Genomic DNA, 26012 nt, shown 5'->3' on the forward strand with positions numbered 1-26012 from the left:
CATGGTGTCTGTGGACGTTCCCTTTCGTCCAGTTACTGACGTTCCATTTGGATAGAAGAATGGACAGATTCCAAGTGCTGCAGTGCATCTCTTTTTGTTAAGTGATTAAGAACCAGCTCAAGGTAACCTCTTTAGTAAGGTAAATGATTTGTTCGTCGTCACATCACGTCTAATTAAATGTATTTAGAAATGTCATGACTACAGTTTAGCTTAGGATGTACTTACGTAATTAAACGGCTTATAACTACCAATTATCTTTGTTCTTATGATTACAATTAATATGTTTTACTTATTAACATTGCCTTTTGTACGCACTAGTGAAACAATTTTAGAGCACAGATATTTAACTGCAATGGTAGCCGAGACGTCGCGCGTCGGAACGAATCCAAATTACAAGGCATCACCTAAAAAGATACATATTGAGTAAGTTGCCGTCTAAAATAAGTATTATGTTATCAACAATATTTTCAGTTTGTCCAATTTTTGTAGACAAGGACTGGATTCAACTCCCTGGGGAGCTGTTTATATTAACATATTACAACAGAGATGAAGAACATTTCAGAGAAGGTAATATAGAAGTTTAGGCATCTACAGGGCTTATGACCTGTCAATGGCTGGTTTAAGTGGCCACTTTACACATCGTGTAACATTCATCATTTTGCCCATGTTCGGACATCTATATTCCTTCCATTTTTTCATCTGTTGATGTTTGTGAAGTTAAAGAGCTGAAACCTTTATTTATGCGGGTGAGATTCATCTAATTGAATTATTTCAACTAATACTAGGCAACGCCTGAAAATGTATTTTTTTCAATTTCTACACTTCTTTATGGACCAGGTGGATTTATCTTCTATATTACCTTCTCTTAAATGTTCTTCATCTCTGTTGTAATTTGTTAATATAATGTTATCTTCTCCTTTGATTTCTGATACTCTTTGAACCATTAATTTCGGAAAGTAGCGTTGATGTTATCACCCGGAATACAATATGCGATGAGCAAGCAGAAGTGAACGAGGAGATAAGATCCGCGCAGTAAAGATTTTGTGGTGCGTTAAGCTGTTTCAGATTAAGAGTTTGATTTCTTTCTTCGGTTCTAATCAGGAGGCGGAGCGTGGTGTCACGCCAGTGAGAGGAAATCTTAAGGTTCTCCGAGAATTTCTAAGATTTTCAGGATTTTTCCTCGCTTTTTGTTATCTTCCGCCAAAACAGCGCCGCGGGGCGCTGATATTGTGGTGTGTTCAATCCGACGGAAAGGGAGCGAAGCAATCACCGCAGATCGTGCTCGGCCGCGTGATAAACGTTCCACACCGTGGCCACTATCACTGTAGCTAATATGTTTCCGTCGATTAAAGTGACTACTCTGGAAACCGATACGCCGGAAAAATATCCACCGAAGCCTTTGCCCCGACTACCCTAAAAAATAATTAAACAAAATGTATTCTTTTGTTGATGTAAATTTAGATGTCACCACTAGTAGTAACATTAAATAAGTAAAATAATTTATTTTTTTTGATTCCAAAATATTTAAAAAAATTATTCACTCAATTAGATAATATCGAAATTCTTAAATTTCACAATAGTCATTGTTAAAACTGTTTTTTTTTTCAAAGGACTAAAAAATTATAGTTATCTCTCCAATGAACTAAAAACTATTATAAATAAATTCAATGCAAAATCAACGAAATTTTTTGAACGCGAGAAAAACAAAATTCTATTTTAATTAATATGACTATTATTCTTTTCTGTGGGTCTCTTTTTTTAATATTTTTATTTTTGTGAATGTTTTAAATTATAAAACTAAAAGTAACTATAACATTAACAGTGTAAGTTACTCTCCAAGCACAACATGAGCTAGTTTTTCTTTAGGAATGTAACAATTTCAATGATTGACTAAATATAATATAATATATTGTCATAGAAAAAAAAACTTTTATCATTTTATGTACTTCATTAATTAAAAATAGAACTTATGTAAATTGTTCAAAATAAAAGTTCTTAATATTTATTCATGTTCATATTAATTTAAAATTATAAACGTCAAATCGAATCTAAAAATCAAAAAGTATAAACGTTTATTTGACAAAAATAAAATTAACAATTTTTTTTTTAAATAAAAAAAAAGTTAACAAAATTTTGTAATCACTAACCCAGCTACCTTTATTTGAAAGCAATTTTACAATTTTCGTAAAATGAAAATAATTTCAATGGTCTTCATGTTGACTGAGAAATATTCTTAAGTCGGGCAAAACAGGCGTTTTTTTTAAATATTTTTTTATTTTTATTTTTAAAATTCATTTTAACGTTATTTTACGCCTATTTTATAAATAATATCATTTAAACAAAATATTCATAAAATGCTTTAGCTCTTAATTGATGATTCAACTGAGTGACTTCTGATGAAAATTACTTTGTACGTCGTTTCTGATCTTGCGAAACGGAAAGGTGCATTTCCGGCCCAGCTGAGTTAATAACCTAATTAAGGCTGTAAGTTTTAACATGTTTGGATTATAACACTTAAGCACAATAAAAAGGGTTTGTATAATCGTACCTTTAAATAGATTGCAGACAGAAATGAATTTTCAGGGCTTGCTTTTCAAACAGTTCTGAAATACGCTAGATACCCATATACATTTTTAACAAGTTAACCTGATGGAATCTGAAATTCATTCTTACTTTTTATTTGCATATAATTTTTTATTAGAGTTTTTCGTAATGTACGTCTCACAAATTTTAGAAATCAAATCATCTTTTTTCTATTCGCTATCGCCATTGTCATTCTCTTTTTGCACCTAATGGTACATAGGGCACTGCATTGGTGCACTAATCCTCACGCTTCAGGTACCAGTCCAGTACCAGTACCATGAAATATTCTACTGTATAAACACCTTTTTAAATAAACATTTCATGACAACCATGTCGGGAATCAAACCCGAGACCTCTAGCATGTTACTCAAACGCACTGACCACTGCACCACGAGGCCGAGACCATAAAAGTTTTTCGATGGAAATAAAATATAATTATAAATCAATTTAACACATTTTGAAAAACAAATGACCATCATATTTTTAGATTAAGATTTGCATTTAAGCAGAGATATGATATTTTTTGATCAAACAGGTATTTTTTTAAAACAAACTAATATATGAAATAATTTTTTTAGGCCTAAAAATAAAATGCTCTACTTGTATATTATATAAAATCACAAAGAAAAATATGCTTATATAAGTCCAACGTAAGCTTAAACTTACCACGTCCAAGTAAATTACCCTTCTTCATAAGTTTTCTTATTTAAACACGTTTTGTTTGTGTTTATAAATAGTGGGTTGATGTGTTTGTGTAGAAGTAATAACTAATAAAACCTGTTAAGAAATAACATTTACGAAAACTAAAAATACAAATAATGCAAAGATGAAAAATGGCAAGTAACTAGTTCGCCTAGTAAAGTTTTTATTACCAAAAGTATGATGACGATGATAAATTGTAAAGAAAAATTTTGATTTATTATTTATTTCTGCGAATTCGGAAAGGAAAAATCATCGGTAAAATTGAAATGTATTTTAGGAAAAGAACTCCTTTGAGAAGGTTTTGTAATGTAATCTAGATTTCATATAAATATTGTGTCCGAGTAGATAAGAATTCTAATCTGTGTGTGAAATAGACAATCATCCCTGGATGATTGGCTACTGTTTAAAAATTAATATATATTTTACCGTATATGCAACGCAAAAATAATACAAAATAAAAGAAAGCATATTATTGTTTCAATTTATAAGCAGATTACCATAGTGAATACGATCCTTGCACGACATTAATTAACTCTCAGTAATCGTGAATTAGTTTCAAACAAAATAACGAAATGTCGTAAAATACCTTTTTCCATTTTATTTCGACCAACACTCATTCAATGCTATCCGTACTCAGTAAAAAAATAAGAAACTGCATCGAAACTAAAGTTACAGTGTATCTTAATCATCTTTGTTACATGGGAGGTAAGACGTAATTTTACACTTGAAAACCATATTTTTTAAAAAATAAATATTAAAGTTCTAATTTTTTACCTGAATATTTCTTAAATGTCGTAAATAACTTGTACTGGAAAAATTGGAATCGAGTTGTAGAAGAGTGTGATCTGAACATCAGACCTTTGATCAGCGAATCCACAACACTGCCACTTTAAAACCAATATTTCATGTCCACCCTGCAGTTTTTATCAGGTCATGGTAAATTTAATCAAAATTATTTGTTTTTAATATTGTTGACTCCCCTTCGTGCTGCTGCGGATATCCTAACCAATTTTCTGAACACATACTGTGGTCTTGTCCCTTTCCCCTTCTCTATGATTACCGAATGGAGCTTCTCGCTACTATCCGTGGCCCTGTTATAGGTCCTGTCGGATATACAGATCTGGTGGCTTCTAAAAAGAATTTCAAGGCTTTTAAAAAGTTTTGTTATCATTTCGGCGAATTGATCATGTCCAATCAATTTAATCCCAGTCAGTGAAGAATTCACTTCCCTCTCTTCTCAATCCAATGAAGTACATATTATGTACTTCTTGATTACTTTCTTTCAGCACAAAGATGCTAAGGCTACCAGATTTCAGAAAGCTCCTTCGGGCAGCTTTTCTCGTTTGACAACGAGCAAATTTTCCGTGTATGTGGGCACCGCCAAGGAGACTTATGTCCTCAGATGCGGTGTGCGGTGTGTGGTGGGTAAGCTGTCCACCCTGCAAATCAAACCTCGGACCTCAAGCATAATAGACGAACGTGTCTGCCACTACGAGTAGCCATCGAGTTGATAACGCTCGTCCAGGTAGGTTCTGGTTCTATTTTACACTCAGAATTGATGGCATGAGTGGATGAAGGAGTTTTGTCGAAAATTAAAAAAAATAAATTTGAACATATTTTACATGAAGCCAACTAACTACACGACAAAAAAGTCGCAGAAAACAAAGAAGTTGTTATTTTGTCAATAACTGTACTGGTGTTCAAAACACTAACCACAGATATCTCTGCTTTTTTCACTTAATACGTTTATCCACTCATGTCTTCAATTGTATTCTTCATCAGCCCGGATAGGAAAAAAAACTATACAAAGGTGATAATCCAGTAGCAATTCATCTCTTGGCTCATAGCAACCCAAATAAATAAAGGAGCTTGTGTTGTTGACCACAAATGTTTGCGCAGTTTCAAACAACTTGACTAATAAGTCAACGGGTGTGGAATGAACTGGTACAAACAAACTGATAATTTATTACACCACCTTTGTTCGGCTCTTCGAAATGCGATAAATCGAACAAGACCACCATTTGTTTTGCTTTATTTGGCAATTTTTATCCAACTTTTCTTGATTGCCAATGATCAACAATATTTTTAGCGCCTAGTCTAAATCTTTGTAGACAAACATGAGATTGAGAGGTGGAAAAAAAATATTATAAAATTTATATTGTAGAACTAACATAGCGGTTATTTACAATGTAATTAAAATATGATTGTCGGCCTCGTGGTGTTGTGGTCAGCGCGTTTGCATGCCATGCAAGAGGTCTCGGGTTCGATTCCCGATATGGTGAATTTGAAATATTAAGAAGTTTATGTTACTTTGAAACCGGTCGGTAATGGAATAAATATAAAATGGTTAAAAAGTCAGTGTTTTCCTTGTAAATTAAGTTATTCAATATTTTTTTATTACCCGGTATCCGCTTCTGACGCATAAAGTACAGCGTTGGTGAAGTACTTGTAGCGTATCATCTGTTACAGGTTGGTAAAGTCGTCAATCGTACGATTCAGGTGACAGTCCATAGATGATTAATGTTGCAGTGAATGTACCACCTCATAACCGTTTTAAAAACCGAGAGTCTTCTTATGGGTTTCACTTTTACTAAAAAAATATTTCTCCATCGGTAAATGAGTTCAATAAAAAAATTATACCAAGATTTTAATTGTATTTCACTCTCCTGCATTTGTTGTCCCTTTCACTGAGAGAGTTAAGCAAATTGGACGAAGGGCGAAGGGGAGTTGGTTAAATATTGTCATTCGTCCTTTGAACTATATTGCAATAACATAAATGCACAATATTTCACGCAGAATCAGCTAGGTGGACAAAACTTATGACCAGATTTACAGGAATTGATGAGTGATTAATGTAAACATCACTCAAAAGCATGATTTCAAGAATAAATTGGATTTACCGCAACTAAACGCAGTAATGAGTAATCGTTTTCAAAAGTTAGGTAATTTTGCAAATGCATTTATAATGACAAATCAGTTGTTATTTTGCTATGGTTACATAACATTTTAGTGCAGTTATTAATTGCTTAGTGAAAAAGTATACTGATGGATTTTATTAACGAAGTTAAATAAAAACACGAAAAAATAACCGAATACTTTTTCATTTTTTCTTACAATAATAAATTTAAATGTTAAAAAGTGAGTCATAAGAGCATGTACCCGAGCTAGATTTTATATGTGGTTAAACTTTAACTTTTATTTTATTTGTATTTATTTATTTATCAAAAGCACATAAATTAACATATTAATTATCAAATCCTACTGAACTGCATTAAATGCAGTTCGTCAGCAGGTGCTTATAGTTAAGTTTAAATATATATACATAATTTAATCCCTTAAATTCTATACACATATAAAAACTCTTATAACTGTGGAAAATAAAATATGTGCATAAAAAAAAAAAGAGTTGACCAAATAAAAAATATATATATCTTAGACTGCTCACTCGTATGCAAATATATATTTTTTTTTCAGAACATCTCGTCTCCAAATTAAGTTTTTTTGGGAAATTGCTGAAAAAATTCAAAACGTAAAAGATATTTTCATATTTTTAAATTTAATTTTTGAGTTTCATCTTTAAAATATTGTAGAGGATTCGAAGAGAGAAACACAACTTAAATAGGCTAGCATTATTTTTGAAATTGATAAAAGACGGGCAGCTATCAAGAGGTCCGAGGAACGTTTCTTGGCAAAAATCTGAAGCTAGTTAGACAAAGTCAAAGAAACATTTGAAGCGACTACGTTGAAAAACTAATTTTTAAAATTAGGTTTTATAAAAAATCAACTTTTCTTTTCAACCAATTATTTCAGGAAGCTGAACTATTGAAGCTATAAAACATCTGTTGCCAGCAATGTCTAAAATCTGTTTGTATGCTGAGTATGCTCCAACGTTTGTTTCCTTAAAAAAATTAATAGATCTAGTCAAAGGTTAAATAGTTTACTAGAAATCCCTTATTGTAAATCCAAACTCGGGAAAAGACACTCATTTTTCATGGGTTTTAAACTGTTCAATGCATGAACACAATCGAAAGTTTGATATCAATTATTGTATTTCGTCCAAATTAGATATGTCCGTTTACATAATTATTTTTGTGTTTCGGTATACATAAAATGTAAGGACAAAGAATTTTGATAAATAATCATTCGAACACTGTTTTCCTGTCACTGTCTTGCACATGCCTCCCGGGTAATGTGCGAAATAGACAACTGCATGTCAGACTTTTTGTTAGAATTGACAAAATCGACGTTTTGTTGTCCCGTTTTCCGCATCTCAAAACTGAACCAATTTTGTTATTTTTTTAGAGTATCAGAATAAAATTTTCTGTATCGGTAGGTTTTGCGTTTTTATAAAATAGTTATGTTGTATACTGTGCACCCGAAGACGAAAGTAAAGGCAGGTTAAATTGTGCTGTTTTACTGGTTTGAATGATTCAAATTTCAATAATTAACTATTTTAATGAAAACGAAACAAAAAACACACCAATAGTAAATATCTATAGTGAGTAAAAAAATCACTGCTCTAGTGCCATAATCCAGAGAGATAATACAGAAATACGTTTGTATGAAGAGGAGTTAGACCATGTTTCCTCTTAAAATTAAATATACCGACAAAACTTTACTAAAACATCTTTACGAAAAACCGTTCGGATTATCCCGCGATACAACCATGTGGTTTAAAACCTTGTATAGTTTTTTTGGAAATCGTTTACTTTTTTTAAGTTGCAACAGAATATTGTGTGAAAGATATAAACAAAAAGAAAGAAAATTAGGTTATTTTAGCGTAGTCGGCGGCGCATAATGGCGGTTTCCGTGGTGTAGTGGTCAAGACGCTTGACTCACCCACGCAAGGTTCCGAGTTCAATTACCGGTGAGAACACGAAAATTACATGAGATTTTTCTCAAGCCTAAGCGCTCTTTTTTTCAATTTAGTTCCCCAAACCTGATTCATTTCGTGCTTCAGGAGGATCTGGGGATTCATTAATTTCTAGCTGTAACTTTTCTTTGGTTCATTATCTATTTGTGATTCTGATCCTGACCGTTTTTCTTCTTCAAATCCGATTATAACTAGTTTTCGTAATCTCTTCGTGGATTTTGTAAGTAATTTTACGTACCAGTTAACTCATTACTTCGTCATTGTTTTAAAAGTTATTTTCATTTTACTGGCAAGTGCTGATTTCTTGCTGGACAACTGTTTTAAAAGGAATTTCAACTCCGTTTAAGCTGGGCATAATTTAGCATCGCGCCGACAAAGTGTTTCTAATGTTAAATTAATTGAGGTAAGCACATCAAAGATTTTACTTAATGAGTCAAAATCAGGATCTCTTAAGCAGATTGGATGGTTAAGATCTATAACAGATTTTTGAATGCTGGTTTTTAAAAGATAAAATCGCTCAAGCATGGTTAAAAAACTATTCCACCTGGTTTTACAGTACAAAAAAAGGAACAACTGTTTTCCTTGAGAAATTTTTACTTATTTTCAAAACATTGTTTCATTTTTCAACATCAATTTTTTGAAATACAGTACGACTTTGTGGGTTTTTTTCATCAGCTCACAAATGTCTATCTCTCCCGTTATTTCCGATATATTTTTTAGCGCAAGATCATTTTGTGACATAACGATTAAAACTGATTCTGGTCAACATAACGCTGCCCAAGTTTTTGTGTGTTCAATGTACCATTTTGCAAATTAAACAAAAGACATTCATTAAAGCCAAAAAAGTAAAATCAGGGAGTAGATATTGACTCAAAAAATGCTGGAAATACTATTTATTAAAGGAAAAAATAATAATTCTCTAGCTAAATGAACGCGTAATAAGATAATAAACATATTGGTTTGCATAACTCATTAAAAACAAAATGGTCTATTGAAAATACGAGAACTAGGGCAGCGTTGTCTTCGAAATTGTCATCATCGCTGTCGTGCATATAACCAGCAGTAACGGGTTCATTTATAGTATCGTCGTAATAAAGTCCCCCTAATGCAATCTAGATAAGGTCATTGTCAAGGCGCAACTGAATGCAAACAAGACCTGTTTGTGTCAATCACGAAAATCCCGAGATTATCAAAGTATAATCCCGGGTTTTTCGGGGCTTCAAAACGGCTGGGATCCCGCGACTAAATTCTCTAGTTACAAAGCATAATTATTTCTGAAAAATATTCTGCAACGCCCTCCATCATAAAAGTTACTTAAGTATTAATTCCGTAACTATGCTATAAACACAGCTTACTTTAAAGTAATTAACTACATCAATTCAACAAAAAAAAATACCTTTGATTGTCCTGTGGACTGTTATAATATTTTGTTTATTTTAATTTTCAAATAACTCTTAATTTTGGTATGTACATTTGTTTTAATTTGTATTGTTATTCAAGTTTATATTAATGTTGAAATTTTTTATTACTATCGGTATATTTTGTGATATTTAGAGTGATTATGACTTGTCATTGTCTGGTCGAAGAGGCCACTTAAAAAATACATATACACACAGCTAATGACAAATCATAAGCTTTGTAAATGCCTTTATAGCCAAATTCCTTTCTCTAAAATGTTTTACTAAAATGTCCCTTACTTCATGTCAACATTTCCAGGAATAGAATCCAAGACTAAGCATGATATAAGAACGCGCCACACGATTATCTAAGAGGCGGACTTTTCTCCACTCGATTGGCCTTACCAGTATTTAAGTGTTATTTTTTTCATGTAATTCATTATTTATTAATTAATATAATGACATTACAAAAAATATCATTAAATAAAAACATGTCCCTTACTCTATGAGACTAAGAACCTTGTGTTAAGTTGGGATACAACATAATTTAAAGTGGAAGCATGAATAATATTAAAAAATACCAAAAATAAAAATTATAACATAAACATACATTTAAATAAACGTCTGGACAACCCGCTTAATAGAATATGAATATATGCAATGTCTTCCAGCATTATCTTACAATGGTTTTGGTTGAGCCGATAATTTGTTACAATGTATTTTAGCCAGAAGAATCGCATATAAGTAGATACTGGCTAATTTTGATTTGTGAGGTTGCCACGCCTGACGGGACATTTGTTGGTTGGCAACACTGCTCGTCCTCCACGCATTCTTCGCTTTTTTAAACGAGTTATGTTCACACGCTTTTATAATTGTTGAAAAATATTTCTCGCTTTTTTTGCCGTAAAGGTTATCGCCATCAATCATCATCCGCCGCGCCGCCTTCAGACTCCATACAATTGTGTGCATGCAGTTTTCCCGATCACCAGTTTCCCCGTTAGCGCGTGAGCTGATCGCCGACAAAAAAGAAGACTCAGACCAGGTTAGTCAGTGTTTTTACATATTGATTTTCTCCGGTTCGAGTACATTTTAATAGATTGTTGGCTGCATAATCCACTAGCTCATATTGGCAGTTTTGGAGAAAATAATTTAATTGTCCGCTATAGAAAATATATATTTAAATCGCAAAAGGAGAAGTCTATTTACACGGCTTCTCCAGGTCTCTTTTCTTCTCCTCTCGAAATCCAAACTTGTATACTTCTCCTGAAAATGTATTTTGTTTTGAAGAACTCAATATGTTCATCCAGTACATTGAACACTCGTTTATATAAACCAACCAATGATGTGAAGGCTGTGCATGATATCCGGTTGACTTACCGTAAACGAACCAATGGGAAAAACTAATAGAGAACAACCCCTGACGTTACACCCGGAGTTATTTCAGAAATACAAAACTTTAAAAATCATAGCGCTGAATTATCAGCGCTATGATTTTTAAAGTTTTGTCGTCATATTATTAATGTCATATTAATGTAAAAAAATAACAACCTTTTTTTGGCATTGTTAAATAGTCTATTAAGAAATAAAAAATAAAATAAAAGTCACTGAACTTCCTCATTGGTAGCATTCCGTATTAAAATTTTTAATGGTATCCAAAATAAAATACCCTTATTGGATTTAATTCTACTTTTATTTTTGAAATACACAAGAGTGTATGGTGTGACGCGTTTCGTCTTGTTAGAGCATTATAAAAATTAAATAAAAAAGGAGAATTTAATCCAATAAATTTATTTCATTTAACATACTTTATCAAATTTATAATGTAGAAATTTTTACTCACATAATAATTAAGGGGATAAATGAAAATAAAATCACATTTTACCAAAAATGTCTCACATATAACTAGGGATGAGAAAAAAATGAGATTACATAAGAAGAAAAACAGTCTCAATACTCATTTTATTTATGAAGAAATAAAATAAGTAAAATGGATTGAAATATTTTTAATTAATGATCAAAAATATGTTCATGAGAAATTTCGAAAAATAATTTTGATCTTATTATACGTTTACATTAGTTGCTAAGATGTTGTGAACTAACTTATTAATGCATAAATAAATTAAAAAAATGACCTTAGAGTAGCCAACGAGCCAAAAATGCTCGCCCAGGGTAATTTTTATGTTTTATGCACAGAACAGGAGGCTTTTTCTTCCACAATTTCGTTTCGTCAGTTCGTTCGTTCGTCATATTATATCCATCTCACTCAAACGCAATCAACGTCGTATTTTGCTCTCGTTCCCTCTCATACGAATGAATTTACGGAACGAATTAGTTACAGAATAAGGCAGCAGTATGTTTCGTCAATGTATTCAATGAAAATATGATTTTGATTTATTTCGTGAACATATTTGTATTATACTCAAGCTATTCGCTCTAATTAATATGTAAATCTTAGAACGTTGCATTAATGAATAAATTTAGTGTCAAAGACTAATGAATGCCATTAAATTGTAAAACATGATCAACAATATTATAAAACTACATTTTGAGTACGTCCAAATGTTTGTAGACAAGGCTGGATTTCACTCCCCAGAGAGTTATTAAGATTGTATTTTATTGCAAAAGAGAGGAAAAACATTTTAGAGTGGGAATATAAACATTTAGGCATTTGCAGGGCTTTTTGCCGGTCATTGGCTGGTCTAAGTGGCCACTTTCTTTAATGTGAAATCTAAACTGTAAAATTTTGTGGCGTAAAAAACATTTTTTAAATTATTGTTATAAATTAACATAATTTTGTGATATAATAACAATCTCAATATTTGCATTGCACTCAATAATCTACTCCAACGTTTATTAATAGTCATTCCCTTTCCGCACAGAATGATGCATAGGGTACTGATTTGGTTCACAAACCGCAGCGTATATTTTTTTTATATTTATGTGAGAGGGTGTTCTTTTTTCATTATTAAGTATATATTATATTTTATTTTAATTATGTTAAACAGGTTCTTTAAAATCATCATTATATTCTAAAATATATTTTTTAATACTATATGGAGGCAGCATGTGGATGGTAAATGTTTTTTTAAATATAGATTTAAATGTTAAACTATTTTATATTATTTTGTTACATGAAGCTAAGATAATCAGTTTTACGCTACGGGTACCAGTTCCGAGACTATGAAATATTCTAGTGTTAAAATAAATTTTCGAATAAATGTCATTTATGTCGGGAATCGAATCCGATACATAGGATGTGTTACTAGTCTTTGTCCACAAAAAATCGGTAATCTAAAAATATTGTTGAATTTTTATCAATATGTAAACAAATTATTAACTTAAGCCGACATTATCAGGAATCTAATCTTGGACCTTATAAAAGGTAACGAAGCATAGAATTACTACACCAATGACTTCGAACACATTAAAAAGCAATGCTTTTTGTTAAAACAATAGTCACGTTTTGTATTCTACTAGTATGACCACTGAATTTTACAACCCTATAAACTTAAACCTAAACGCTTAATTTAAAAAAAAATGTTCCAAATAAAAAAAAATCGAATGAATCAGGAATTTTAGTGTTTTGTTTTTTAATTTTTTTTATTTGTTTAAAGACTATTGAACGAGCAAAAAAAATATTTTTTATTTTTAGGTATCTTCCCATTTGTTTTTTTTATTACTCCACGTGTGACGTCTCAAGTTCTCTTCCCCTTCTTCACGGTGTGTTCTGCTGATTGGTCAGTTGACTTGCCGTAAATCAGAAATCTATCACAACTCTCTTATAATTGGTTCATTATAACGAACAAGTGACGTCGCTCAAAATATTATGTTTTTATATAAATTTAAAATAAACATTTTTAGAACACTTTAAAGAAACTTTGCCATACAATTTATGCTCGAATTTCGACCTCGCATAAGAATACATTTTTTTTTATCAAATTTTCCGTAAGATTGAACTTTCTCGCTAAAAGAGGTCTTAAAATACCTTGCATATAAGTCCATAGATCCCAACTTTTAATTTTTGAGTAACTTTTAACTCTTTTTCATTATGTTTACGACAAATCTCCGTGTTGTGTTCAATATAAAAATCATCTACAAAACAACAAGCTATAACTTAATTTCTCCAATAAAATATTAATATATACGAGATCAAGAACACTCAGACATCGAGATACATTCAAACTGTCTTTATTTTCAAGTAATGCAACATACCTTTGACCTTCGTGTGAAGGGAATATAATATAATATAATATAAATATTACATATTATATCATGTTAATACAGATATATTTCATGACCTTTTCCCAATTTTCACCAATGATCCGTTTTTTGCATTACAACAGGGCAGGAGGCCTAATTACAGTGGTGAATTACAGCACAGAAACACTAAAGCTTGAGAAAAATCACATATTTTTTTGTGTTCTCACCGGGAATCGAACTCGCAACCTTCCGTGGGTAAGTAAAGTCACTGCTCTAGTTATTGAATGTTCAATAGGCCACTTAAAAAAAAAAGAATTATGAATGCTAATATGTTCATTATCTTATTACGCGTCCATGTAGCCGAACAGCATTTTAAGCATTCTTTGAGTGACAATCTCCACTTGCTGATTGTACTTATTTAACTTTAAAGACAAATAAAATGTCTTTTGTAAAATTTGCAAAATGTTCTTTTGAACATAAAAGAACTAGGGCAGCAAAGTGTCTTAGCCATTGCACCACGGAGGCCACCGAAAATTAACAATATTTTATTAAAACCGTCCGGTGTGAAAACTGTGAAAAATTGGTACTCTCGGATAAGCCTTAAAAATATAAATCTGATCGAGATAAGTCCGTTTTGAGTACTGGTTTGTGCGTTTATGTGCATCAAAAAGTCATTTTAAACGGTGGTTTTCCCGTCATTGTTTTTTCATAGTCACTGATCTAAAAAATAATATTTTTTAAGACATGTAATTTTATTTTTATAATCCACGTTTTATTTTATATTTTTGAAAAAGTTTATCGAGGTCACAAACGTATAAAATATATGTCTTTTTTGTTTCAATACTTGTAATATGTAGTGTTTTCCCGATAAAATTATATAATTATAAACTGAAAATACCCGTAAGTATGATTTGAAAAACACATTTTACCTGAAAAAGTCCTACGGAGACAAAGAGATGTTTATCTGTATTATTGATTACATTATGAAGTGAATGCCTTTTGCCGTCGTAACACCTAAAAGTTATTCTACACCTCTAAAGGTAGAGAAAATTGAAAATTAGCGCTGGTGTATTGTTTTTGCACGGAGATTAAACGTGAATATTTAACTTAAAACGTTCGAATAAATGTTTCCAGAAAATGTCTGGTTTTTTAGATTTAAATAATTGAGTCAAGATTATAACAACTGAGAGTTGAAGAAAAAAACCTAGGAAATAATATTTTTCAACTACCAAATTCAGATACGCTTTTAACTCTTAAGTGGCTGTGATGTCACACTCGTCGACATAGGACACAAGACTTGATATATCTCTCTTATTTTTTCAAACGATGAATTCGTATTTTTCGTAATCTTCAAATGGACATTTTCACACCTGATTTGGAAAGTAAAATTTGTATAACTATGCTATTTGTAAATACAAAAAATATTTATCCTTGCTACGCGAAGAATGAATGTCCGCTAATTCAGCAACACATTTATACATATTCCTTATACAAGACAGAGCACGAAGATAGAAGTCACAAAAAAAAGACAGAGACGCTGTTTTGCGGTGGATGTCGTCTAAAGCAGATTTCGTCTTCAGTCGGTTGATGACAATGATGGGGTACGCACGCGCGTAACATGAGCGGCATTTGTGTGATTTTTAATTTATGTTGCCTGTAACAGGGCTAAATTATATGTTTATTCCCATAAATTATGGAAAAGGAATGATTAAACAGTAGTCCTCATGTTTTTAATTATTTTCAAATGCTTGAACTTTAGAATATTCCATCTTTTACTAGTGGTAACACGATGTTACATCACCGCGCGCAAAGGGATTATTTACTACAGTCTTTTAAGAGTTAATCAAATCCTACTGCTAGATTTTAAACGATGATATTTTAAACGAGAATCGGATATAAGATACTATCGTAAAAGAAGAAACAATATTAATACCTTTAAACTTTTCCCCTTTTTTGTAGTTACATTAAATAAAGATCAATGCAATTACACTACAAAAAATAATTTTGAAAGCTATTGATTGTGAATTATTCTTGCCATTATTTGTAAACTCAATAAATCTCAAGTTAGTTACCCTAATCGCGCATAATTTAATAATCATAAACTACCTTATTCTTCAGAACTGCAAATAATCAATTTTATTTCTAGATAATCTTACACCAGTTCATACATACACATATATTTATTTATTATGTAAAAATACCAAAGAAGGCTTTAAAATAAAATAAGTGACTAAAAATAACTACTTACACAAACTGTTGTTTCCAGGGTGGATATCTTGGACGTCCAGGACCGCTGAGGAGGTCCTCAGGAGAAGAGATAGCACGAATACAGCTTTTCCGAAGGTCGCCATCTTAAGTTCTTGTTTTACTTTTCATCACATTTATATTTTAGGTACAAAAGGTAATTCCAGATTATCATTTAAAGGATCACTTCTTACTTAAACATTTATCCTCACCAACAGTTAAACACCTTTAAAGATACAGTTTAAATATTTGTCCACAGTGTAAAACACATTTGCTTTGCGCAATATATTAATTAGTCTTTTAGTTTTTATTTAAGTATGCAAGTATATTAAATGGATGGGATTTATGACGTAGGTCAAATATAATATAAAATTCGGATTTTTAATAATTTGGAAGGGTTATTTTAAATATTTGTTGCATTTATTTATGTTATATTAAATAATTATAAACGCATTTAATTTTTATTAATAGTAATATTTAATATTGTACGTTTCCTGAAACAAAAAAAAAACAGTTAATACAAAACATTTATTTATTTTTGCCAACATAGTTTTTATACCCTTGTTAGGTGTTAACAAACGTTATGTCCATTTTTTCCGAATTTGAAAATTAGCACCAAAAGTTTTTTTAAAAAAAAGTAAAAGTTATTCGTCATTGGAAAGAAAATTTTCTATTCTACAAGAAATTGTATTTGCTTTTATGTTGCATAGATTAATTTATTTGATTACGAGACTTTAAAATAAAATGTCTAGAAGACTAAAGTGAACATTTTAGACACCCCCTTCCGTTCGAGTTCAATTGAGGGAAAAAAGCTGCCAAGATTGCTAGCGACATTTGCGCAGGGTTTGGTGTAGATGCTATGAATTATTAACTGATTTGTTGTAAATTAATGAAGGAAAATACATTATTGACTTACTTGATGTGTTCTTGTTCTTTTTAATTAGGAAAAAATGACACGATCTGTGTTAACACCCAATTTCGTTCATAATATAATTAACAATAATTCATTTTAAACATATCGACGCTAGAAAGGAAAATGTTACCAAGCGATATGTTTCAACTTTACAAAAGAAAATTTAATGTTTTATTTTGTTTCTATTTTTTAAATCGCATAAATATGTAGTATTTAGGCATTAATTCTATATGCTACAAATGAAATACTAGATTTTTTTTTAAAAATAAAAAATAAAAAAACATATTTTTTTCCGTAAAATTGCTACATGAAGTTTGGTAACTTTTTTATTTCCTGCATCGAAATAATAAATATATACACCCATATCAATTTTAAAAATAAACTTTTTCGAATCTGTAGTTACCGCAATGCGTAATATAAAAGAATTGAATAATTTAACAAAAAATGTCTTTTAGTTTCTGTACAAAATATAAAAATAATGAAATATTTGCAGAAAATATAAAAAAAGCTCCTTTTTTGAATATCATCAAAGGCAACATAAATAAATCAATATCTATGTAAAGCAGGTTCTCTCCGAAGAAATTGAAAACAAACCATTAATATGCATATTTTTAGAGATTTATTCAGCCCTATGCACCATAAGTACAGATAGGCAATTTCTAATCTTTCAAATTATTGATTTTCACCGAAAGTATATTTATTCATTTATTTATTCAAAATCACACTCGTTTACATATTTATGAATTTATTAAGGCGTTTTAGGCTGTGCCCGTGTAAAGCCACAATAATTAACAGTAAAAAACATGGAAAAATTAGTTCAATTAAAATAGTATGTGATGCAATAGAATTACAATTCAGAAAAACAAAGACGTAAATCCAAGACTGTCAGTATATATTTGAATGACAACATGACGTTTATTGTCGTTTTAGGCATATTTATTTATTTATTTATTTTTGTTCATTAACGCCCAAAAGGCATTTACAAAAAATAAAAATGAAATACATGCTAACATACTAAATAATAAATACAGAATATACAGAAAAAATATGTAAAATTAGTTAAAAAGGATAAAATAAAAAGTTTTACAAAGTAAAAAAAAAACAATAATTACAAAAGTATGCAAGAAAAAACAATAAGCATATAAACAAAAAATGCAAAGATATAACCTGGTAAAATAATTTATGTAAAGCAAACAATAAATAAAGTATTACGGTAAGCAAGAAAGACATTTTTAAGTTAAATTAATAAACAAGCATGCATATATTATCACGAAAAAATAAGAAATAAAAATATGTCTCTATGAAATGCGTATTTGCCAATACAACAATGCAATTTGATATAATAGTAAAAAAAAACAAATAAATGGTACTAAAAATAAACAAGTAAGTATTTTTTTAGTTTATGGAATTGAATTGTCAATAATAGTTTGACGAGCAGCTACAAATAAATTTGATATCGTGGACTTATAAGATAGTAAAGAATTGAAACTAATTCGAATTATTGAAGCAGGAATGAAAAAAAAGTTGTCTTGAACATAAACAGTGAATCTGAAATATTCTTTGGTCTTTCATATTGATTAAAGTACCCGTCTTTTTGCCAGGACACTTACTATACGAACATGCAAATACTAAAACACACTTTCACCTTTATTGTATAATATACGGTAAACATGGTATAAACGAAAAAATACGAGTTATAGGGGGACGAAATTATCACCGCGTCCTAACGTGCACTAAGAAAATGTTATTAATGTTTAGGGATATGTTAGAGAATGGGTGGGGTGAAGGTTTGGGACGGGGAGGGACTAGGAGGTTGAAAGTTACAATATTGGTTATTTTATATATTGAAAAGATATTTGATTAATAATTAGAGGTATATGAATTTTTTAAGCTTTTTTAATGTTAAACACCTACATGTTATTTTATTAAAATTGTTTTGTAGTATTTGATGTATTTTTTTGAATTTTATATATTCGTTAAAAAATTTAAGTCGATGTTTTTTTTCTATGATAAATACTGTTTAAAATTAATAAATTTGCTTATGAATTTGCTATTTATTTTATTACAATGCACAGCAAAGTGAGATGACCAAATAAAAGAAATTATTTTATTTGACTCCGTACCGATGAGCAATAAAAGAGTTGTCATTAATTAAATTGGTTTAAAATCTGATGCTGATCTCAGTACAAATCAAAGCATTTTCTCAAGTTTAAAAAAACATCAAAATGATGTCTTAAGAACGTAGGTACTGTTGTTTTAAAAAAACACGATGACATGATTAAATTGTTTATGAAAATAAATAACGGGTTACGTGGTTAAAACTCTAAAATTATCCAATTTTGCTATATCCCATATCACATTTCCCATTCTTCCAAACAATTATTCACGACTTGAAGTGAAAAATATAAATAATTTGTAAATCATAAAAACATATATACACTGTTCTGGACTATGAACCCCGGTATCTGTTAGCAGAGTGCTGGACCTTTAATAAAGATGAAAGTTAACTTTCAGATCAAGCATCAACGATACTGGGGAGACAAACGCTTAGAACCGATTATAAAATAATAAACGATGATAATGTACCATGATATGATATTAGCCCAAAAAGGGCCGCTATAAAAATGAACAGAATGTACATGTTAGGCGCGTCGCGGCTATTGGTGAAATGGTTTCTACGGGTGGTGCACACTGTTATTTATGAGTCTTGTGGCTGAAACGGTACGTACAGTGGTGGGGGTAGTACGACCCCTTCCACTCCGGGCCACTCGGCGCAGCGTTACGGCTCGTACCGCCAAGCCCGAAATACGGCGATTTAAAAGGGTTTAATTTTATTGCAATAAGCAAGTTGAGCTCTGGTCTTCGACAGGTACACATTTATTTTTATTTCCGTCTGTCATATCACAGTTCTGAGTGTAAAATAGAACCAGTCATGGACGAGTTAATAGCTACTCTTAGGTAAAAATCCCGAAAAAGGGAATTGAGTGGAGATAATCCGCCTCGTTTTATGGTGGTTGGCATGTTCGCCCATTATTCTTGAGGTCTTGAGTTCGATTCCTGGCCGGGTGGTTTTTGATCTGAAATCTGCCTAGCACTGATCACGTTGCTCTCATTTTGTTTTATTTAATTTAAAAAACCAATAGTTCTATTTATATTTTCATAGTAAATAACACATTTATTGCATAAACTCAGAACCAATAACAGGTTTCCACAAAATGAAAATTTAATAAAAATAAAAGTTTATACAAATAACAAATATACCATATTTTTTTAACAAGTGTAGTGCTCTATAAACCACTACGTGCGTAAAAGATAATGACGATGGCTAAAATAATACTTGATATCAGATTTTATTAATCGCAAAAATAACCGAACTAATTTAATTTTGCAGACAAATTCTTCACAGAGGTTAAACATAAAATGCCCTATTTCATTACTATCAAGCATTTTTGAGTTCATAAGATATTGCGTCATAACAATGTTTTTACTGCCAAGTTGTTTTGTTACCTAGAAACCCTGGAACAATAAAACCTTCTGCGGATACACGCTTTTTAGCTTCCTAATTCACCAAAATTCGCCTGGAGTAAAAGGATGAATGTTTAGTTAAATTTGTTTACCAAACCGGGCAAATTGTAGCTTTTGTTTTAGGAAGAAATAACGAGAAATATATCACAAGAGATGTGACGTTTTTAGTGATCATAATAAAATATAACTTATGACTAAGTACTAAGCCAAAAGTCGTCTGTTTTATATCAAAGTTCAATATAGATATGTAAAAGTACGTTGTATCACTATAATAATCCCGTTAATTTAAAGATAAACAAGAACTTAAAATTTTTTTTTTTTCATTTTTATTTTGTATTTATTTATTACATTTTTTTCTTTGCATTTAAAAAAAGGTATATATAAGTTACAAACACAGAAAAAAGTGTTACATAAAAAAAAATCCCACAAAGGCAAGGCCGGTGTATTGATTTAAATTAAATTTTTAAGAAAAGTAAAGGCTACTGGTAGAACACGATAGATATCAAAAAATAAAAAATGAGTGCTTATTTGAAACACAATTTTTTTGTCAATAAAAATGAAAATTATATTTCATTAAAATAAAAAAGGTATTTAAATCTGCTTTAAATATGAATTTGTGACGTTGTGTTTTGTAACTCAGTGAGGATTATTTTTAATCTCAACCTTTCATTATTGAAATTAAGAAAGAAAGTAATATAGTTATTCACATTTATCTAACGTGTACAAATTGAATCAGTGTAGTGAAATAAATCATTTATCAAAGCTTTATATTTTTGTGCAAAAATTTAGGTGAAGGTGCATAGTGGGTTTTGCAGTTGGTTTAATAGACGGTTTAAGAGACGGGTACGTCTAAAAACGATAGACGTAGAAAAGTCCTCAAGTGGTTATATACAAATATTTAATATGATTAACTATAATTTTCCACGTTCCTATGCATAATGTACGCAAATTTGTATGGTTAGCATCTCATGTCAGCAACTATAAACACAACTTTAATGCATAGTACCAAATTCATTGTTTTTAAAGATAACTTAAATAACGCCATTTTTGTAATATAATACCTTAAGGGTGCTTTGCAAAGTGATTTTATAGATAAGTCAATTTAATTCAAGCTTTTTAATTTGTAATTAAATTAAAACATTTTATTTCGTATTCAAATTCATATTGCGTGCAATCTTACTGATTTGCCTGTTATCGGAGGAGGCAGCCAAAGCCCGCAATAAGCATTTCCGACAATACAGACTGAAATTTGCACGAAAGTTTTTGCAAGTCGATTGTAACAGAGTTGTCTTCAATAAACTGCTTTTAAGTTCAGACCCATATTTTTATCAAGTTGAAACCATGGCGGTAGAAAAAATAAAGCTATATTCATAAGAGGTAGTAAATCTGATATATTCACGTACACCTCCTTTACCTCCAACTGCAGAAGATATTGATAATGAAGAAGAAGATAAAAAAGTCAAAGAAAAATATGATAACGAATAGTTTGAGTCTGATTGAAGGTAGTTTTTAAGATCATTTAAAACTGTTTTCCCAATTCTACATAAAAAAATCTTTAAAATGAAGAAAAATAGGAATTTTACTTTGGAAGTTTATACTTTTTTTTAAACTAACATTGAATTATGATTGTATTTTATGTGATTAAATTACCAAAAAACCGATTAAATAGGTTTTTCTATACAAATTCTCGTATGTACGACGTAGCGAACTAAACTCCACTCGATTTCCTTATACTCGTACACAATTATTACCTGAGAGCAGCCATCAAGTCATTAACACTCGTTCAGGGTTTTGGTTCTGTTGACACACAGATCTGTATTCTTTATCCGCTTGGACATATAATAACATTAAAATACTACTTATTACTTTAATACTTTGAACCAAAACCAAAGAAATGGTAATTTGGTATGCAATGATTATTATTTATTAAAAACAATCATTTTTGCGGTTTTCAGTTTTTTATCTAAATTGTAATCATTTGTATGATTTCGTTCGATGTATTTATATTCCCTTTGTTTTTTATTTTTGTCTATTTATTTAAAAGTATATTTTTCGTACCTTTATTTGAAATGTTTTAAAAGATAAAAAAAATTAAGAAAATCGAACCCGAAACACGCGTATTGGTGGGTGGTGGATATATATTGCTTTTTTAAGGGTGAAACATTATTTTTCATTTAAATAAAAAGGTAAACGAGTCAAAATAAACTGATTTTCACTGCCAATAAGATATTTACTTGTTTGATGTTTTTAAAAAAAAATATATATACCAAATAAATTTTCAAAATAACGCCATCAGATGAATACTTAGCTAAAATCAATACTAAGCTATTTCAATTCTCAAGCTTAAAACTCAATGACAAAAACAGACAATGTTTGGAACATTTATTTTGTGTTGCCACGAGTTTAGGATGCCTAAGGTCAATAAATTTAATGGCGATATTTGTGTAAAATAATAAAGTGGAGGTGTATAAAAAAATAATTATAAAAATGTGATTCTTTTTAATAGAACCTGGGACCGTTTAATGCGAGCCTAAGATTTATCTTAAATTTTATATACAAAACAAAATAAAGTTTTCTGTATAAATAATAGAATACGCATACAATTTTATTAACTCTTAAAATACTGTGATAAATAATCCCTTTGCGCGCGGTGATGTAACAGCGTGTTACCACAAGCAAAAGACGGAATATTCTAAAGCTCAGACTATTGGAAAAAAAGGAGACATATAGTTTAATAATTCTTTTTCCCTAATCTATAAAATAAATACAAAATTTACCTCTGTTTAAGCAACAAAAAAAAAACGAAAAATCGCTTCTCATAACTCAAACGTGCGCCCCTCATCACTGTGAACAACCGACTGAATTTGTTTCACACAGCACCGGTGAACAACGTCTCTGTCTTCCTTGTTAGGTGTTCTATCTTCGTGTTCTCTCTAATATAAATAAATTGCTGTATTTGCAGACATCATTCTTTGGCTAACAAGGTAAACTACCTTTTTATTGAATTCCAGCATATTATACAAATGCCCATTTGAAGATAACAAAAAATACCACTTGATCATAAAAAAAATAAGAGAGATATATCAAGTCTTGTATCGTATGTCGACTAGTGTGATATCATAGTCACATAAAAGTTAATAAATATGTTCAATTATAAGATATTTATTATTTATACAAGTATATCTTCGTACATAAATATCGATTTTACTTTTAACCGTTTCGATATGTACCGATGAAAAGCGTTTGTAATCGAGGTGTTGGGGTAAAATTTTAAATAAAATAAGACAGACTATAGATATTTACCATTGACGCAACGTGTTCTCATCGATCGTTTTTTTGTTGTTGATAGATTGTCTTTGATAGAAGCTAGGACCATTTAAAAACCCTTAAAAATGCCTGGTTTTATCTAATATAAGTATTTCTCTAAGAAAACGAGCCGACGCGAAAAAATTATTTCTCATACTTTAAAAAAAAAATAAAAAATACGGTGCGGTTTTGGAGTAGGTAGAACAGGAATACGAGACCGCAATTTTATCGATTTTAATTGGGCATTATCTGTCTGACGTGAGGTGTAGTTGTCTTTTCGCAAAGTACTAGATAAAATATCTGCAAGAGAGTGACAGAAAAAATACTTTCGAATACTGATTTTTCAAACCGTTTTGCAACCCTATATCTTCTTAAGGACGAGATCAGTTAATATTATATTTTAGATTTGTTCTTTTAACTATTTAAACAATTAGTAAATTGTGTCAATTCTAGAGAATTTATTCTACGTAAGAATTCAATAAAAATTACTCCTAAATAAAATTTGTGAAGTGAAAAAAACATGGGAAAGTGTATTTCAAATTCACAACTTACACGTTCATAATGTATATGACTTGAAAACATTTGAGTTAAATAAAACAACCTACATGTGTTTTAAAATACCATTAAATCACATTATAAAATAAGTTTTAAATACAAAAAACATTTCTCAATACAAAAAAAATATTGATAATTTTTTATACCTTTTCTAACATGTATTTTATTAAGTTTTATGATTTACATTGTGTAATTCATGATTTACAACACATTGATATCTATAGTTACTATAACATTATTAATCACTATTTTACACTTACTGTCCTAGTTTAAAATATTGAAACTGTTATTTTATATGTATACTCATACTTGTGTATATTTACTAGTAATAATATTATATTTGACCAAGTATTTTTAACATATGAGGGTGTTAAAAGAAAACTTGTTGGTTATTGATGCCAAAATAAACTGTTTATAAAAACCTAGTTACCTAAATAATAGCGTAATTAAAAACCGTCTCTAAATCTTGCAAAAACAGATTTTAATTATACTACTTGACACCGCAAACTGAGCATTTTTCATTGAGTTGGTGAAGCATATTTAGAAATCTCATAATCCTGTATTTAATGTTTTTCGCAAATATTTAAGTAACTCTTTCAACGGAGATTTCTAAGTTTACTTTCAATAACCTCATATATACTCGTATTTTTCTATTTAATTTGAAATATTTTTTTATTTTACTATTTTTTTGTATTTCATGTCATATTTTCACATAAGACACTTCTGGAATTATATACATATATGACTTATTTGAATAAAATCAAGCATTAAAATAATTGTCTGATAATTAAGTTATTTAGTTACTAATCGAAGCGACGATCACGATTCTAATAACGAATGTACTGATATTTTTAAACCTGTTGTTTAGTGTAACAGTTGGCACACTTAAATTTAATAGCAGTGACTCTAAATAGTTACGACCAAAGATATATTAAATACAAATTTATGATTATTTCAAATTTCTAACGGAACTTGAAGTGACATAAGACGTAAGATAAAAGTATTTCGATGAAAGTAAAATATCATGTATCATCCCACAAAGGTTTGAAAATAATTGAATCGGACAGAAACATCGAAACGGAATTCTGGTCGCAAAGCACCCTTTACGTCCTTTTTAATGTAAATGCCTATTCCGTGTGAGCAGCTACTAATCCTTATATTGGATTTCGGTGCGGGCTAATATTACCCCGACAAATATCAGCGATCAAAGAGGGTTCCTGATAGACATCATCTCCGCTCGGAATTCTGGGTTTTTTTTACCCTTAGACGGAATTTATTTTCCGTTTGAGTCTGGCAAATAGATTTCGCTCGATTTCATCTGCGGACGGTTCTGGTCAGGAAAGTGTATTAATATTATCAAAAAGGATGGATGATTTTTGATAGGATATATTAATCCAATTGACATTTATTCTCCGGCCAGGTATGAGAATATAATAATTTTCTCAAAATACAACGGCTCGAAAAATGAACCTTCGGTTATGGACAACGATGTGTAATATATTTTAAATGTAATAATATTATTTATGTAATTTATTTATGCTCTATTAAGTAAGTTCATAACATTTTAACAACTTTTGATAAGACTACAATTTTTTATCAATATTTCTCAAGAACACATTTTTTCACACTACTTTGAAATACTTCAATGCTTTCTATTTCTTTAATCTCTTCAAGTAACTCATTGTACTGCTTCGATTCCTTGTACCATGAGTTT

At 30.3% G+C, this 26012-nt stretch overlaps 1 protein-coding gene across 2 annotated transcripts in view; it reads right to left on the reverse strand.

Annotated features, from left to right (window-relative positions):
* LOC148282093 (neural cell adhesion molecule 2-like) overlaps positions 1-26012 on the reverse strand; it is a 195131-nt gene that overhangs the window by 88321 nt on the left and 80798 nt on the right. For both annotated transcript variants that reach the window (XM_088225647.1, XM_088225646.1), the window contains exon 2: positions 16004-16493. In XM_088225647.1, coding sequence (XP_088081773.1) covers positions 16004-16106 — 103 coding nt within the window. In that variant the 5' untranslated portion in view covers positions 16107-16493. The remainder of the gene's footprint in view (positions 1-16003; positions 16494-26012) is intronic.

The sequence above is a fragment of the Micrasema longulum genome, unplaced genomic scaffold (assembly GCF_059751315.1).
Source record: "Micrasema longulum isolate JH-2025_06_02 unplaced genomic scaffold, ASM5975131v1 h1tg000377l, whole genome shotgun sequence".
Classification (NCBI taxonomy): Eukaryota; Metazoa; Arthropoda; class Insecta; order Trichoptera; family Brachycentridae; genus Micrasema; species Micrasema longulum.